Genomic DNA, 18,539 nt, shown 5'->3' with positions numbered 1-18,539 from the left:
TGTCCCGAGATTTTATGTAGTCCTTATGGTCCATCGGGTAGAGAATATTACAGCATTGGCACAAAGTGTTGCAGATATATACACAATCTCTAGCATATAACGTTTTCTTTTCCTTTGTTTCCCCCTTCCTTCGTTGTCTCCGCATAATTAAATACAGGTGAATCATGAGGGCTCTTACATACACATTAGCATGAGTTTTTAACAGAGCAACAAATAAAGCAGGCTTATCCCTGACAGTACATTATAAATCTCTTGCATGCATAGAATCAACTCAAGAATCTGATGCCTGTAGAGGATTGACTATATGCTATGTGAGAAAAAACTTAGCTCCTAGTACTCGCGAGGTATTCTACATTTAGTTGCACTTCAAAACCATCTTCTTCAAACAAGAAAGAACCAAGAGATTTATCATTTCAAGATTCAAGCGGAGGCGGGGGCGGAGGCGAAGGCGAGGATACAGGTCAGCTACTCTGTTCGCTCGGAATGACTGTCGTGTAGCTGTTTACCTCAAACTTTTACCAAAATTCTTTACACGCGGCAAGCAATGGTTGATCAATTGATCTTAAAGTCTGGGTTTTGGTCTTGCAGGTCGATTCACTTTAGGCCGAGCAGAAAGCAAAATTGAAATTAAGGCACATATGAATCATGTGCTATTGTTTGGTTCTAGAAACTTATAGCAGTCAAAGCAATTTTTGAAAGATACTTTGGCTCTATGAATTTCTTGTATTTTGATTCCAGTCATTTCAGCCTGAAAATTAATCCGAGTGTGCTTAATTATTTCCTTCTGCGCATTTCTCATTCTTAATTATTTTGATTATCCATGAGTTATTTTTTACTTTTTGCCGGTCTTTGCAATGTGGTCCTCCTACTATGAAGTTTAGGATCTTTTACCGTGGTAAAGTCCAACCTAGTTTCCCCATCGATTTGCTCGACTTAGCCCGCTAAGGATCGAAATTGTCATAGTTTAGTCTTTTAAGAAATCTTCGTGATTAAACTCTTCCCTTGGGTTTAATTGGGACATATCATGCTTTCTAATCTATGGAGATGAAATAATCTTTAACAACCATTAAACGTTCTCAATGCCTTCTTGTTCTTTTGCCGGTGGATTAAGGGCTGCAATAGGAGTTGTACTTTCTAATAATAAAAAAAAAATCGGAAATATCTCAAAAGAGAAGGAAACAAAGATGTACATATGAAAAACGAAGGCAAAGAAAGTGAAAGTTCGAACCCCATATCCAAAAGCTCCAGAGACAAATCGATGATACTTTGACTACCCTATCCGAATCTTCACCCCAACGATAAGGAATTGGCGACAAAAACAAAATACGAACGGGCTTGTAGATCTTCCAAGCCTGCTTTTGTATGCGCTCCCGGACGGTATGAAAGTGATCTCCTTCATATCTTCCCATCAGAAAACGTAATTTTCAAAGGAAAACTTAATGAGAAAAAAAAAAAAAATATATATATATATATATAAGAGGATAATTAGCACAGCTCCTGCACTCGCCACTGCCCTCCACTTAAAAATCCTTCTTTAGTCACCATCAAATCATAAAGAAGAACACAATTAAAAAAACTCAGGACTACACCATAATAATAGATATAGATAAGAGTAGTTTCATGGCAGCTAGGGAAGGGGGAGGGCGATATCATGACCCGCAATATTCTCTCATAATCCATGCATAATAATTGAATACTAAGCAGCATCATAAGGCGGAAATACATGTTTAAGTAGGGAGGAGCAGGGCTTTGATGGGCCGCGTTCCAAAGGCGGAGAGCCATTTCCCCCCACCCGACCGAGCCAGGTACGGATCCAGCTAATCCCTGGTCCTAACCAACCTGTCTGTCCTTGGCCAGTCATGCATCTTAGATTGCGCTACACTTTCCCCTCCGCTGTGCGTCCATTATAGCGCTTCATGTTTAAGCTCCAAGCCTTTGATAACTTCTAGGAGGAGGGAATCTCTCTCTCTCTCTCTCTCTTCTCTTTTTCTTTTTGGCATTTGTCTTCTTATGCCAAATACCAGTTCCCGTGACCACCCGGTGCACGAACTCAACTCGCGGGCAAGCGCATGTGTCGCTTGATCGGTGGGGACTGGGAGGAGCGCTGCATGTCCTGTCACTGTGGGTGAGTTAGCTCACTCTGTAGCCCACACAGCACACGAGACAAAAAAAACCTCATGGGGGAGAGAGAGAGAGAGAGAGAGAGAGAGAGAGAGGACAAGAAAGAAAGGAGCGAGGGTGAGAATGGGAGGACAGGAGGCGGCTTTTATTACTTCGAGCCCCAAGGCGATGGGGAACCGGGAACAAGAGAGAGAAAGCTAGAACTAAAACATGGTGCTCCTCCTCACGTGACGCCGCACCACATTCCCCGCATAATTTGCGACAAACAGTGAGCCCTGCACTTACTAAGATCATGTGATCTCCGTGACGGACGACCGTCCTTCCGGAATTATGCCAGGCCCTCTCTTCCTTTTCCCGGGATTGGTAGACACGTGTGGCCCACTGCTGCACTTATTCGTATCAGCATCTAAGTCACGTCCTAGCCGTCTGATCGCATGCATAAAACCAAGGAACGGCAGACAGCTGACGGACTGACGGGCGTACCCTTCCTTCTCGGTTACCCCTCCCTCCTCCATACCACTCAATGCACCGATAATAATATAACTGCAAAAAAAATGCATTCTCAAATAAAAAGAGATTATAAAGCCAAAAAATTTATCAATACTTTCCGGACGGCAAACAGTTCTTTCCCATCTCTCCTTGCAGTTGAATGTGTCCAGGGTACAATATCAATACCATGTGCATGCAGCCATTTTTCTCCTTGCCATCGAATCTGTCGAGATAAACAAGTTCAAATACATACTCTCTTTTTTTTTTTTAATGTAATAACGTAGCTTAAATAGTTCTATTAGCTATAAATGCATTGAGACTCCTAAAAAAATTCTTAGCTATAAATATATTGAGATCTCTAAATAAATTTATTATTATTATTAGTGAGTTCGCCTAAGGCTCTAAATTTATTGAGCCACTTCTGTATTTAAGCATTGTAGGTTTCACATGTTCGTAGAATTGGCTAATTTGCCTGGGTGCCTGAGTTGGATACTTCTCTTAGCAGAATATGAATCCGTGATACGAAAATGTCATAGCTACTTGATTGATTGCCATTTCTATATCTAATATCTTATTTATAAATTGTCAGTAACAAAACTTATGGGACAATTACACTTCAATTATTTTGCCCTCTTTGGAAGCAACGCTATAATAACGCTGAAATTTTAAATAGAAGTGTGATCCATGGGAAACTTAGTTATTTTTTTGAATTTCTCTATTCACTAATGGCACATAGCATCAAATACTAATTAGCAATGAAACTGAACAATCGAACTTTTTTTGCTGGGAGATTTAAATGATGCCAAATATTTTTCTAAATGGCATTTGTCTTACGGTTGAAGAAGTACTTTATCCTACACGAGTAGGTAGGTCGACATGCCAAAGAGTTGCTGGTTCTACATTTCGGGCAAAGCCTTTGGGTTCAATAAGACATGTCCTAAATCCTTCCAAAAGAAAAAGCGTGCGGATCAAGTGATAAATAAGGGCCCTTAAAAGAAAGGAAGGCAAAAAAATATGGGGAGAAAGAAATTTGAAAGGAGAAAAAGTGAAAAAAAAGGGAGGAAAAGTAGATGGGGGGGGAGACGGAGCGTGATTGCTTTTGCTTTTTCTCTTTTCCTGATTTTTATTCATTTAGTTATTTTTCCCCCACTTTACGGACACCTCCTCCGAGTCTCTTTCTCTCTCTCGCCCCTCCTTGAAAAATCCTTTACCCAATCCCCTCACCCTCACTCCCACAACCCCTCCCCCCCTCCCTCCCGTTCTCAAAAATCCACGAGCGTCGAAGGAAGAAGAAGAGCTAAGAAGCGAGAAACATTTTGAGAGGAACGCCGATGTTACCATGCCAAGAATATTAACTAGTACTAGTAGTAGTAGAAGAAGGAGAAGAAGGAGAAGAAGCCGAACCGCCACCACCGCATGCAACGGCGAGGAGACGCATCCATGATGAGTCTCGACGTCCAGGCGACTCATCACCAACTCCCACCGCCTCCTCCCCGCCTCCCGGCCTCCTCCTGCCCCCTCCATCCGGACGAGCACGTCACTGGATTCTGCGCCTCTTGCCTCCGGGAGCGCCTCGCCGGCCTCGACACCTCCTCCTCCTCCACCACCACTACCGCCCGCAAGTCCACTTCCTCCGCCTTCAAATCCCTTTTCTACAAGGCCGCCGGCGGCGGCGGAGGAGGAGCGCAGCCCACCTCCTCCTCATTCTTGCGCCCGGAGCTCCGCCGCTGCAAATCGTTCTCCTGCGGCCGCGGCGACGGCCTCTCCGGTCCCCGCGCCTCCGCTGCCTTCGAGCCCCAGCGCAAGTCCTGCGACGTTCGCGTCCGCAACACCCTCTGGTCCCTCTTCCACCAGGACGACAACGAGAGGGATAAGCAAGGAGTCCGGGACCCCTCCCTGCCCTCCTCCTCTTCGGCTGCCGCCGCGGCGGGCGGAGAGATCGAGGCCGAGTGCCGGAATCTCGTGTTTCCTCCCCCGTCCTCCGTCACGGCTCCCGTCCTGGAAACCCGCGAAGAGGATGAAGAAGAGGAGAGGGAGGAGGAGAGAGACAATGTGGAGGATATCAAGATCGTGGATCCCGTCCTGGTAATGGGGACATCGGGGGAGATCGAGGGAGAAGAGCAGGTGGAGGCGGAGCTGAAGCCGATGAAGGACCACATAGATCTCGACTCCGCCGCCCAGGCCAAGAAGCTCCCTCCCAAAGACCTCAAGGAGATCGCCGGTAGCTTCTGGCTCGCCGCCTCCGTCTTCAGCAAGAAGCTCCAGAAGTGGCGGAGGAAGCAGAAGCTCAAGAAACAGGGCAAGGCGGCAGCGATGCCGCCGGAGAAGCCCCCCAAGTCTTCCCGCCGCTTCCGCGACACCCAGTCGGAGATCGCCGTCGACGCCTTCGGCCGGCGGTCCTGCGACACCGATCCACGGTTCTCCCTCGACGCCGGCAGGATGTCCCTCGACGCCGGCCGGATGTCCCTCGACGACCCCCGGTTCTCGTGGGACGAGCCTAGGGCCTCGTGGGACGGCTACCTCATCGGAGGCCGATCCGTGTTCCCCCGCCTTCCTCCCATGCTCTCCGTCGTGGAGGACGCCCCCGCCCCCGCCCCCGCCGTCCAGCGGTCGGACAGCCAGATCCCCGTCGAGGATGACGCCGTGACCCCGGGCGGCTCCACCCAAACCCGGGACTACTACTCGGACACATCTAGCCGGCGCCGGCGAAGCTTCGAGCGGTCGAATTCCGTTCGGAAGCAGGTGGTCGAGATCAACGAGCCGAAGCTAGCATCCAATGCCAAGGTGTCCCCAGCCGGGAGCACCGAGTTCTTTCCCTTCCACCCGGGGAGCCTCCTTGATAGGGATTTAAGAGATTTGAGCTCGAACTCGTTGAGGGATGATCGCTCCGAGAGCTTTGAGTCGGCTTACAGGGACTCCTGTAAAGGGAGTGCTACAAAGAAGTCCAAGAGGTGGAGCAAGGCATGGAACATTTGGGGGTTTATACACCGGAGAGGCAGCAGCAAGGGAGGAGCCAATGTGGTTGAGAGATCCTTCTCGGAGTCGTGGCCCGAGCTGCGGGCTGGTGGTTATAGTGGCAAGATTTTGAGGAGCAACAGCAGTGTAAGCTCGAGGAGCTCATTCAATGGAAATGGTGGGTTTGGGAGCATGAGAAGGAGCGGCGTCGAGACCAATGGGCATGGGAAGAAAAGGAGGGAGGAGTTTGTGTTGGAGAGGAACCGGAGTGCCAGGTACTCCCCAAGCCATTTCGACAATGGCTTGCTAAGATTCTACTTGACACCCATGCGGAGCAGCAGCCGGAGGAATGGAGGGTCGGGGAAGGGGGGGCACATGAGTTCTCATTCATTCACCAGGAGAATGCTAAGATTGTATTGAGCCATTAACTGGCTCCAATCAGGTTCATGTTCGTAAATGACGCATATTTCTGTATTGTTCTATTTGCTGGGAGGAAAAGCATAATATTTTTATTGGCTTACATTTGTCTTTTTATCCCATTTTGTGTTGGTAACTTGGATAATAATATTTATATTTGTCTTTCTTAATTCAATTTCTAAGAAATGGGATTAAAAATACTAAAGGTGAGTGTCATTTTACTTCAGCTCTAGGTTATAATTCTCTAACATGCACCCGAGGATTAGATCTTGGTGAAATTTTTATCGCACGCAAATTTATTGCTTTAGTTTTGGTCTTCTAATTGGATGCATAACCAATGCTAAACTCACGATGCTTATATTGCTGAGGAGGTATTATGAAGCTTGTAGTCCTGGTGACAGATAGTCTGTAGGACTTGTGGGTCAACATCCTGTCCTTAGCATTACAAAAGAAATGCGACTTTGTGGTGAACCATAGGGTTTTATGACCCAAACCAAAGAAATTCAGGAATTTCAGTTTACCTTACAACAGTGTTGTGCTAATCTTTTTCTACCTTGTTTTATTTGATATATGTCTTTTCTTTGTGCATGCTACTAGTTTACCTATGGAAGTTAGCTGTTTCTAAATGGTGTAATATATGCTCTGTTTGCAAGCTTGTTATCTTCCTTCCCATCTATTCACAATATATGCATCCATACTTTACGCTGTGCAGTTGAACTACATTTACAACATTGCCTGCTACTAAATATTGTTGTTTTAAAACTCATTTTTGGTGGGCTTATGAGAACCATCTACCCTATATTTCCCATAATGTTTTGCTTCCAACCTTAGCAGTTTATGCAACTTTCATTTTTAAGGAACCATTTTAAGTTATAGGATGTTATGAATAGTTGATGCTTCAAGTTATAGATTAGCTTAATTTGAATTTACGGTCTTGAACCATTTTAGAGTGCATGGTTGGTACCTTTGTGATCAAGTTACACTAGCTTTGAAACAACAAAAAGCTAAACATCCGGTGCAGGATTGCACTGCATGATACAAGGTTAGAACCCCTGCAGGCAGTTAGAACATGCTCGAATACTAGCAAGCAAGTCCTCTGTCCTGATAAGTCGAACCCCTAGAAGCAGTCAAAAATTGTGATAGGTTCTGACCTTGTATTTTGGCTCCCCATGTCAAGCTACGCTATTTCGAGATTAATGTCTTCTATCTTGAACAAATGGGCTTACTGCTTATCCATGCTTTTCAGGGAGATCATACTTTTTTTCATCAGTCCATTAGTTTGATCAAATTAAAGTATTAGGCCTTTCAGATCATTGTGTACCACAAACATTACCTCGGGCCCCATCTTGGTCCGGTTCAAATCAGTATAGTCTACTGGACCATTATCTTTATGCAATACTGTCATTGCTGCTTGCCTTGATTGTTATCTTTGGATGCTCTGAGCAAGGTCCCCATCCAAAAGATTGACAACGAAATTTGGAAAAAAAGTAACTTGAGAAACTGGATGACAGCATACTGCGGTTTTTTTTTATAGGCGTGACAGAATTCGAATTTTTACACTTGCAGAGGCTTTAACTGACTTATGAGGAGCAAATCATGGATTTTTGACTGTCTGAGGAGCTAATCATAATATCAAAATCAAACTTTGCAGTTTTGCGGGTTCTAGTTAACTGGGATACCAAGTTCCCGAACTAGACATTTGAACGCATATCTGAACCCATAATTTCTGGATTTTAGGGTCTTTGGGTTCAATAGTTAGCATGAACAGTTTCCAGCTATCAATTTAGTGATGAGGTTTTATGTTTTAATTTCAGTCGCAGATTTACTGCTATAGTACTTGTATGAATGCATGACACCGTGCTTTGTTGCCTTCATTTCATTTTTGCAGGTAGACCAATCTACAGGACAATCTCTAGGCATGCTTCAAAGAAGTTTTCCATTTCCAGCGTTTGTTCACAGATCAATGCAAAATTACAAGATCATATTTCAGACGAAATGGCAGCCCTGGCTCTACGATGACTAAAAATAGGCACCGATGAATGTGGCTGGTCATAGTTTTCGAGTCGAGGGGAGCTGGTGTTGTAGGTGTGAAGATAAGCAACAGCAAAGCAAGTAGGGATTCAGAAAGTGCATTCCAGTACCAGACCATAGCATCTGTCCTCAGCAATGACAAGGATGAATGGACCCAGAAGTTGGTGGTGTCGCCTTGAATGCAACTGCAATCTTGCAGATTTTAGTTAGTGCTCAGGCTACTGAATCTCATATGTATGTTCTAGTAAATTGATGATACCAATCGATCAGAGAATTTGGAATCTGCTGTACTGTTTTTTTGTGGTGAGCTACTTGATCAAGTAACAGAAAGTGGATTCTTTTTGAAAGTGGGGGAGAAAAAAAACTGATAATTGTTACTGACTTTGTGAAGGTAATGACTGTGCTATAAGGCAATTCCAATTGTGCACATGCAGTGCAGGGTAAATTCAATATATAATCAGAAGAATGACATGATCTTTTTCTAAAAAAACCCTCTTTTTTAGATTAAGAAACTAATAATTAATATGATCGTTGTAGAAGAATGTCTTTGAGAACTAATTGTTTTTTCTGGAGTGCAATTCATTTGTATTATTGGATGATGTTTGCATGAACCCTCAGGTAAGTGATGATAGGTAAAAAATTCCAAAAAGAAAACAAAAAAATGACAGCAAAGCAGTTCCTTCTTTCTCGATCGAGCCTTCAGCATAAGATCCATATCCATCAGTTGTCTCCATGGCAAATTTATGAAAAATAAGTTCAGATTTTCTAGCTTTAGTTTCAGGAACCTCCATGCTCCTAGAGTGCAGAGCCCTCCAACTACTAAATTCTTACATAACCCCAAGAAATTACTGATCGGGTCTTAGCATGCAATTGGAATGATATTTAGGAGCCAAGAAAATCCCAAAAAGCCTATGCCGTATGCTAAACAGACCTGGATAGGATAATAAATTATAGATCAGCCTGCTGAGCCTTCTGGATGTAGCCTTCTGGATCGGGTTTTCCTTTTTTTTCCCTCTCCCCTCTCTCTTTCTTCCCACTTTCGAACCCCTCTCATTATCTCCTTTCTGAGGAAAGCCTCCTCTCCTTGTATCATTTCATTGGCATAATTTTCTTTTTTTTTCCTAAAAAAAAAATTTGTTGTTACAGTACTGTCTATGAAAATTAAAATTTCTGTAAGGAATAGCTACAAGGATAGATGGTTAGTCCACATCCGTATATCATAATATTCAATTTGAAGATAAAGCTAGAACGTTGTCTTGATTGGCTGTTGATTGATGAGCTAAAGTTTGAAGTGCTGGAACCTAACAGCATATTTGGTTGCTTTAGATTGCAAGCCTTAACTTGGGTTTTATGGTTCAGTACAGCTTTGTTAAGTATCAATCAGAAACTGGAGTTGAAAATGGAAAGCAATTTGGGTTATCCAGCTCAGTTGGCATGTAATAGTCCTAACTCAGTAAATTACAAGTTCTTTCAGCAATTCCTTCTGACAATAATGCACATTGTCGAATAATGCTTCTGTTAAATATAGTCTCATATTCCCTTTTAGCAGTCAGAAGGAAAGCATACATGTAAGTGAAATTTGGGTCTCTGTCATTTTTATTCTGTATGGTACCATGGTTTATTTATTGATATTCTCTATTTGGAGATTTAAATCACGATGTCATTTTATTATTCCTGAATGGGCCCTTTCAATTTGTTTAGGTTCATGTTTGTTCTACTCCGGGACCCTCTTTCAATGAAAGCTCTCCATCCTCAGAAAACTCCGAACAATGGATAGCGTCAGCGAAATGGATCTCACTGCGGAATTGCGATAGCAACCACTGGAACTTGATGTGGCTGGTTCAGTTGCTGCTCATGCACACATCTGGCATAATGCACCAATTTCATATCCATCAGTTTGTGTGGACACTCTCCTCTCTCATCAATAATTTTGACATCTTCCTATTAGCATGCGTTCTTTCAAGTGCATGCTTAAGTTTGTATACCTAATTTGCATGGAAGAATTTTCATCCTGACATCACCGTGCAAGTGTAATTGTACAAATTGGCTGGTCTCTCTGAACTTTACTAACAACGAAACTAGATTTTTTTTTTTTTGAACGTAACTAGATTGCAGGAAGAAGAGTGTGAATTAGTTTTAAGTCATGGTTAAAAAAAGAACGCTACTATGAAACAAATCATGCTGCTGGATGTGAAATTAGTCAAACTGGGCAGGCTGAATCCTATTCTTCTTTAGGTTGATTCATTTTCAGCAACAGGTTCATCACCTTCAGATTGATACCTTTACGGCAGCCATTTTTGTTGCAGCAGGCTTACGTGCTAGCAACAAATCAGTAATTCTTTTGAGACAGAACGAACAAAAATTCACATATCTAAATCTTCAAATCAAGGAAAGCAAACGCCTAAACATCAAGCTGTGGCTAATGGATGCATGATTGTGGGGAGACAGATTGTGTAACGATAATAAACTCCTTAGCTGTCTAAGAAGATATACTAAGCTGCTAGGAATTGCGACCTTTTATGTAGCTCTCTCGGTTTTATGAATATTGCTGTAGCTGATGAACGATGAAAATACTGAACGAAGTTTCTGCTGAGGAAAAGGATATTGGGGAACAAAAATAATGTCATATCGAGCGTATTAGCTAGAAAATCAACTAATCGGAATTCCTAGCAGAAGTGCCATGTGTCACTCTGGTGAACTTATTAATTCTTATCAAATTTGTTTCTCCTGTGAGCAGCCAAAAGAAGTATGAGCATTACCAAGAGGAACTCAAGAAAGGAGACTTGTTGCTTTTTAGAAAAATACGCTTGACAGATGCTTATAAGAGGAAGCTACTCCTTACCTTCTATTGCCCTCCCTTTCCTTTCACTGATGTAAAGTTGGAAACTGAACTGGTTTTCACTACATCACAACAGTCATATTTGAAAATATTGGCAAGGAAGAGGCTGAACAACCACATGCAACTCAGTTCAGACAACGGCCCCAACAGGTGTACCAGCTGCAACTCTAGAGAAGCCATACAGAGTTTCCTCAAACCGGATGATTTCATTCTTGGATCCATAAGCGACCTGCGTGCGGTCATCAAGATTGTTGATCACCTTGTCGAGGATAGATTTTGTGCCATCACTACTATATCCTCCAGCTTTCTCAATCAGGAACCCCAGGGGAGCACATTCAAACAAAAGCCTCAGCTTAGCTTTAGAAGTTGGAGATGTTACGTTTGTGAAGATGCCTTTCTCTTTTACAATGATCTGGAACACAAACCAGTCAAAAGATGAGCATGCAAAAAAGCCGAAGGTACATGCGCTGATTAGCTTATTCTAATGAATCACTCTCATCCCCCTTTTCTGTGGATCTGAATAAAATCAGCTAGTTATGATATGAGAAAAGCTTCCTTATAAGCGAAACGAACCCTACATATATTACTGCCGGCGCAAATAAGTAATTATAATTTCCTATAATGCGCAATATCATGCAATTAGTGATTTTAAGGGATCCATCTACTGTTTCATTATAAGGTAGAATTGCTAATGATGGTCCCTGATGATTCGAAACATTCCATGAGATCTGATGACATAGGAAACAAAGCCTACTAGTCTCAGAATCATTTGCTCAGAATGATGAGCAATGTGAGAGTTATTACCTGATTGACATCTGGCACCATTCCTCCAGTGTAGCGCAATGTGTACTTCTGTCTTATATAGTAGTTGATCAGCTGCAGGGACACATGTTCATTAGCTAAACCTAGATCCAGGGATGTTTTTGTTAAACAATAAGTTGCGGGTGCGAGAAGTGATAGATGTATTTGAATACCTTATCATAGGCAGGATTATCATATGTGGCCCTTAGATTTCCGGGAGAGAACATCTTCCCTTCACCAATGGATGTGGTGTCTTTGACATGCTGCCACTTGCCTAGACCATGGACCAGTAGTTAGAAGGCCTATCTTTATTCTTCAGAAACAGAGGAGACCAAAACCAGCAACGTTAATTAAATAAATCGGTGGATATGCTATATTATAAGAAACCTACCTTCATCCAGAAGAAGAAATTCGTGGGTTCCAGGGCAATCTTTTAGAGCAATGATATAAGTCGTACGAGGTCCATATATTCCCATAGCTGCAGCTACTTGATCTCTTCCTGTCACACCCGTAAGTTTGTCGCCAGGCCAGACACCAAATATCGTGCCAACGGTGAAATTTGTGTCAACGATGCTGGAGCCATCGAGGGGATCAAAGGCCACGCTAAAACCACCTGTGTTTCAGACGATTGTTACAAAATCCATTCTTTTCTTTTGAGTGTGTCATAGCTGATTAGCCTGGCACTTGAATGTTATAAAATTCTGAAGACAAGATCAACATGAATTTGTCAGAGGAATGAAACCATCCCCCAAAACTAGTGACAGAGTCTTATTAACTTACTTCTAGAAGCTAAAAGCTTAAGCTGTTAGGAAATGAATCAGACGATGTATATCGCACCTTAGTAGTTAAGAGTTCTTATTTGTTGGAGGGAGTTCAGTATTTTTACTGATTCTGCTTGAATTCTGTGATTACTTGCTTAACTTTTTTTTGAATGCTTACATGTAGGTGAGTTATCATTTGAAGAATGGTTTGCGAGCAGTAGTCTGATGGGACTTTGAACTAGTATGTACAAATAATGGAGCGAAGTAATATAAGATTTGTAACAAGTGTCTCATGGATGCCTTACCGACCAACTAGGCGAAGTAACAGAGATTAGTACCGGGTCATGGATCTAAAAAAGTAGGATTAACATATCCATCATTACTGTGAATAATGCAGCGCTTTAAACGTGTCATGAATAAGAAATTCTCATAATTAATAAGCAACAATTTTCAGTCGCATGCCTTCAGCTGCCCCGCCCATGTCTTGTAGCTCAGGAACTTCCTCAGAGCAAGCATATTTGCAGACGTGGGAATATTGCAGAGCCTGGAGGGGTTAGAATGACTGCGGTCAACCAAAAAAAAAATAATTCCAAGAACTGAAAGATAAACAATTAAGAATGAAAAATTGATGAATTATTTAGCAAATAGAATCATTGTTGCTAACCTCAAAAAGCAGCTTGTTGGCAACCAAGTCGACGGCAAGCTGTTCATCACCAAATGAGTTAACGCAAGCAGTCCCACCACAAGATGCAGTTCTCACTTTGAAGGATATGGTCCTCAGCGCCTCTCCCATGCTCATTAGCAGCCTGATTAGGTTCTTATCTGGGGTTGCCTTCGTTAAGAACTCCTCCTGCAGCTCATAGAATCCTCAGTAACATGATGTTCTTCAAAAATATCAAAATCTATACAAGTACAGCTGATTTCAACGCATCACTCTAGATCAAAGTAAGTTTACCAAGCTATCCCCAATCTCACACTTGGTGATGAGCGAGGAGCTGCCGGCTCTCTTTGAAATTCTGGGGGAAGACTTTGACATCACCCGCAGAGATTCACCGAAGAGTGAACTGGATCTGAGACCCTGCATGATTCATATATATATTCCAAAAGAAAAAATTAGAAAAACGAAGTTTGAGCTTGAAGTTGTGCATGAACTATATAGATATGCAACTCTGTGTGCCCTCACATGATTCCTATGCGATCGTGAGAAGGAAGGAGCAGAAGATGGTGCAGCCACGCGTGGGATACGCAACACATCGTGCGGAATTGTCCCGCGAGCATAGCTCGCTACTCCAGCCTCCATTTTCACCGGCAAAAGACGAGAAAACGGAGAGCGTTGGTGGAGTCAAGTTGTATTCTTAGCGTTAACTTTGTTTCAGGGAGAGCTCCCAGAGGGAGGGAAGGAGCGACAAACCAGATAAGCAGTTGTTCCCGCGGTGCCGCGTGTCGTGCATTCAGATAGCGTTACAGGGTGAGGCTAATGCTCATCGTTCGTTGGATTGTGTGGTTCTAGAACGAAGCCATGAGTAGGGCCACCGGCTCTTGGAATCTTGTTTAAAATTTTCTCGCAGGCCAACGAGGATGACAGCCGTTTATTTCTGAGACGTCTGCGGTTCAAAAGTCAAAACAGGATCCAAACTCTGCAAAGCAAATGTAAAGATATTGGACTCAGCTATTGTTTCTATTTTCAATTATTCACATGGAGACTTTGGAGCTGCCCTAGATCTAATATATAGACCTTGACATATCGTGGAACCAACTAAGCCCCAGCTGTTTTATTATGAAAAGTTTTTACTATACATTTGTTTAAAAAACACTTAGGCCCAGCTGTTTATGGCGCTTGATGGACGACAACTCGACAAGGCCAGTATCTTGTTTGGGCTAAAAGCATTGCAGGAAGACAGGCTTTGCTGTTAGCGAGACTTCGGCCCATAGATGCAGGCTAGAGTCCACAAGACTCTGTGGAAAAGGCCCAAGTTTGAAAAGCTTGCAGGCTTCGCCTCGCTTGTGCGGTTATCATTGGGCCTCTAATCCCTGGAGCTTAACGGCTAGCAGGCGTCTCCCAGGACCACGCTACGCACTAATATCGCCGAGGCGTTCCCCGTGGGCCGTGGCCCAAGGTTTCGCTTTTACAGTGAGCCCTGTCCAGCTGATCCGCGTCATGTAATTTCCGTTTAGAGATCCTATATATGTTTTTCATGTAATATTTGTATATTATTTTCTCTGTCGTTTTTATTTTTTCCCCAACCGGTGGGTGGGATACCTAAATAGTCAGCGTACGAAGGGGTTATATGTAAAATGTTCTAATTTCCGGTCTAAATCCAGGCGGCGAGGCGAGGCCAGGTCTGGAGTTGGGTTGGAAGAAAAGGAAGAAGAGCTGATGGAGAAAGCGAGGGAGGCCCTGTCCGTAGGAGCAGGAGAATCGGAGAGGGTGGCGAGCCTGGACGTCCGGCCGCATCGCGCCGGAGACGCTGCCAGCTTCTACGAAGGCTTCGCTCTCCGGGGAATCCGGGTCGACCTCATCCAGCGGGGATCCCTCTCGTGCACCTTCAAAGTCCCTCCTCGACTCACCGTGAGTAAATAAAAAGAGAGAAGTTATGAGAATAGAGAAGCCCCTTCGTGCCTTTGTTGTTTCCTTATTATGGTTTTGTGGCCGAGTGTTCGATTATATTTCACTTGTCTGCTTGTTTCTTGAGATCAAAATTTGGGCTTAATCTGGTTTTGATGATTGAATATGATTTCTATATGATACTCAAATGGATATTTCCTATTCGCCGCCGGGCCTTCAGCTTAAATTGCTTAGTTTATAAGCAGACCAGATCATTGGTTTCTTTTAACAGGACGTGAATGGAAACTTGTCGGCAGGCGCCATTGCAAACCTGGTGGATGAGGTGGGAGGCGCTGTAATGCATGCTGATGGTCACCGCATGAAGGTCTCGGTCGACATGTCCATTTCGTACATGTCAACTGCCAAGGTTGATGTAAGTAAGCTCTTTGTTTGGGATTACTCATTCTTTTGTACCAAAGGTTTTTGCTAATATGAAGAGGTTTCCTGACCTTGAGGATATGATTTGTGAAGGCAGACTTATCTTCAGTAATTGATGAAAAGAATTTGTTTGAACGTTTCAACATAGAGCAATTCAATTGGTGTGCTTCTGGCAGAATTCTAGAATTCATGGATAAGAACTAAAAAATCAAGATTTGAAGGGAGATGAGAGACTTGGAAAATGTTAAAAAAATGAATTTTAGGGCCTGTTATGTATCGTTGTTATATTTTGCATTTTCTTCTACAAATTAGTGAAATACCACATGGAGATTAATGTTGAAGATAGCATTTTTCACGAAACTACTTTTATTCTTTTCTTTTATTTTCACTGTTTTTGGAAGCAAGGAATCTTTTCTACCAAAGGCTCTAAATGTTTTACAAAGAGTTGGAAAAAAAAAAACAAGAGAGTTTTGTCATACGTATTGTTCGGTCTAATTCATTTGTTTCATACATATTATTCACCAGAATTTTCAGATGTTTGCAACATGGATATGAATTAAACCTTGAAAAATCATCTAAATTCTTTGTTTCCTCTCCTTCTTGTATATTTGTTTCTCAGAATTTGATTGGTGAACAGGATGAATTGGAGATCACCTCAAGTGTTTTGGGGCACAAAGGAGCCTATACTGGAACATATGTATTGTTGAGAAACAAAACAACAGGAGAGATTGTTGCTGAAGGTCGACACTCATTGTTTGGTAATCTTAAAAGCAAGATATAAGTACATGCTTTGTATCTGATACACTTTTGAGCTTGGCATGAAGTGGTTTGTAGTTTCAAATGGACATATTTGGGGGTGTTATGCATAAATCACAAATGAACTAAAGTCTATTTAAGCAAATGTGAACTACCATGATTTCTCTTCTTTGATCACAACATACGATCCAAGGTTTTGCCGAACCCGTACTGGAGAGGGTACTAGCTGGCGACCAGTTCGGTAAAATACGGCCCATACTGTGCCATTCTAGGGCGTACCGACATAGAGAGAGCTAGAGAGAGAGAGGGAGGGAAAGAAGGAGAGAGATGGGAAGAGAGAAAGAAGGCAAAGAAGTCGTCGTTATGGGGGGGAGAGGGGGGAGGGAGGGAGGGAGGGACCTCATTGTTCGAAGAGGGAGAGGGAGAGAGGAAGAGGGAGAGAGGGGGAGGGAGAGGGTGGAAGGGGGACCTTGGCAGCGGCGGCATCATTCGGCATATTGTTGAGCATGAGGATGGAAGCCATTAGGGTTTCTAGGGAGGGGGACGGGCGAAACTTTCGATCGAACGGAGAAAAAATGGCGTAGTGGGGCGTGTGAATATATACCAAACCGGTATATCAAACTATGTTGGTAGCAAACATGTCTGGTTTAGTATGCCCGAACCGGCCGTTTGTCACAGTTCGATAGACCTTAATACGATCAGCTGATCCACAGAGATTCTTGTGGATTTCATATTTCTTCAAATTTTATTTTTATTTTGTAATTTTTGCAAATTGTCTGATGGGATTTGTGATTTGAGTTTGTTTTAAGTTACTTTTAAATTGTTTGATTAATCCCACTTTACCATAACTGCAATGTTTTCCTTACTCAAGAAGCCTTCCTCATCTATTTGGAATTTTCTCTGCATTTCCTTCTTTCTCTATTCCGTCAAGAGTTAGATCTCCAGTTAATACCCTCACTGAATCTCATATAATTAAATTTAAAAAGGAAGACTCTGTAGTAATTAAATACCCGACCTTGGTAGCTGATTTAGTGGGCATAGAAGCAGACACAGTAATCCCTTCATGAAATAACCAACAATTCTGATCTTGGATAAAGCATGAATCTATATAATCCTTTGTGACTTTCTTGGATCCATTCTGTAATTGTTCTTTTTGAGTCTTGATTTTGTATATGACTATCGATCAAGAGGTGTCACTTTTTGAGTCTTCATTTTGTATAAGACTATCGATCAAGAGGTGTCACAATATTTCTGCAAGTGCAGCTTGCAATCAAATCCATAAACGGATTGTAAAGTAAGAAAATTGGGAAATCTTAGTAGTTCCCCTTCCACAAACTTTAGTAGCAGGCAAGGATGTGTACCGCAGATATGAGTTCTTTGATGATATGAATTTCATATATATGAAATTGAAGAATATATGGGCCGCATCAACAACAACCATGATGAATAACCTTCACACCACCTGTAGCTTAATACTGCAGATAAATCTTTTCCCAGATATTATCCAATTAAACTGGCTACCATCTAGAACATCTATATGGATGGGAAGAGACTTCTTTCGTTCATGAATCCTAAATGAAAAAGGTAACTTTCCTTACAAATCAAATAATCTAACACCACTGAACTTCTTCCTTTTTGTTTTTTGTGATAAGAAAGTTGAACTATTGCATGATAAGTATAGAATTCCAGCAATTAAGTTGGTACTTGGTATGTTCATACAGCAGAATACAGTGTCTGAAACTTTGCATAGTTTTAGTTGTAGTAAGTTTTGCAGTTATTTTGATGATTTAGCTACATGCCTTGCTGATGCGTCTTCTCCCACCACCGAAGCTTCTCTTACCACTGAAGCTTCTAGTTTGCAAGATAACTTAATTTATCCCTTAGCAGCAGGGTATCTGGACTGAATTCTCGAGAGTTGCAAATGGCTGTTAGGTTTGTATCCACTTCTATCACTGCTAGATTTCCGGCAACAAAGCGATGTCATGCTGCAGGCTTTATATTTCTGCAGGGAATGCAACAGGAGTTTACAAATTTCTTGCCTTCTTCCTGTCTTATGATAGAAATGAAAGGTTAGGCATATGTTAATATGGCAATCTTGCTTTCGATGTTGGCATCTGAAGAAATTCAAGGTTTGACGCATGTTAATAGAGTAACTGCTCTCAGTAGCATCATTGGCATCCGAAAAGTTATTCTCCAGTTTTATGACCTTTTGGATACTCCTAGATTTATATTGATCTATTGTTGGAAAACTTCAACGGGAATATGCCCATAGTTTTATAGCTCGGAGCAATTTAAACTGGTGCAGAAATGTTTTTGCTTGTGCATTTCACTAGTGCACTTTTTTGAAATCTTTTTGCTACTGGAGAGCACGCCAATCTCAATGGAA

General features: G+C 42.4%; 3 protein-coding genes across 5 annotated transcripts; 2 read left to right on the top strand and 1 right to left on the bottom strand.

Moving 5' to 3' along the window:
* Positions 1-3,626: 3,626 nt before the first annotated feature.
* Positions 3,627-8,403, top strand: LOC103704062 (protein OCTOPUS-like). Of its 2 annotated transcripts, none has more exons than XM_088703769.2 (2): positions 3,627-6,007; positions 7,871-8,403. In XM_088703769.2, the coding sequence occupies exon 1, from the start codon at positions 4,027-4,029 to the stop codon at positions 5,983-5,985; it is 1,959 nt and encodes a 652-aa protein (XP_088559895.2). In that variant the 5' UTR covers positions 3,627-4,026; the 3' UTR covers positions 5,986-6,007; positions 7,871-8,403. The 2 variants fall into 2 exon arrangements, with proteins under 2 accessions (XP_088559895.2, XP_038981039.3); XM_039125111.3 differs by having other exon boundaries at positions 3,779-6,013; positions 7,871-8,297.
* A 2,379-nt stretch (positions 8,404-10,782) lies between these two features.
* Positions 10,783-13,856, bottom strand: LOC103704063 (sedoheptulose-1,7-bisphosphatase, chloroplastic). Its single transcript, XM_008787209.5, has 8 exons — positions 13,598-13,856; positions 13,370-13,492; positions 13,079-13,264; positions 12,877-12,958; positions 12,045-12,266; positions 11,827-11,927; positions 11,657-11,728; positions 10,783-11,264 (listed from the first exon to the last, which is right to left on the bottom strand). The coding sequence occupies exons 1-8, from the start codon at positions 13,712-13,714 to the stop codon at positions 10,983-10,985; spliced, it is 1,185 nt and encodes a 394-aa protein (XP_008785431.1). The 5' UTR covers positions 13,715-13,856; the 3' UTR covers positions 10,783-10,982.
* An 853-nt stretch (positions 13,857-14,709) lies between these two features.
* On the top strand, positions 14,710-16,298 carry LOC120103715 (Thioesterase superfamily protein). Of its 2 annotated transcripts, none has more exons than XM_039122582.3 (3): positions 14,710-14,983; positions 15,252-15,392; positions 16,017-16,298. In XM_039122582.3, the coding sequence occupies exons 1-3, from the start codon at positions 14,792-14,794 to the stop codon at positions 16,176-16,178; spliced, it is 495 nt and encodes a 164-aa protein (XP_038978510.1). In that variant the 5' UTR covers positions 14,710-14,791; the 3' UTR covers positions 16,179-16,298. The 2 variants fall into 2 exon arrangements, with proteins under 2 accessions (XP_038978510.1, XP_038978511.1); XM_039122583.3 differs by having other exon boundaries at positions 14,726-14,983; positions 16,035-16,298.
* The last annotated feature ends 2,241 nt before the right edge of the window (positions 16,299-18,539 follow it).

The sequence above is a fragment of the Phoenix dactylifera genome, chromosome 8, assembly GCF_051530095.1.
Source record: "Phoenix dactylifera cultivar Ajwa chromosome 8, Ajwa_hap1_PhDact_Kaust_v1.1, whole genome shotgun sequence".
NCBI lineage: Eukaryota > Viridiplantae > Streptophyta > Magnoliopsida > Arecales > Arecaceae > Phoenix > Phoenix dactylifera.
The sequence above is the reverse complement of the archived record's forward strand: the minus strand, read 5'-3'. Positions and strand labels throughout refer to the sequence as shown.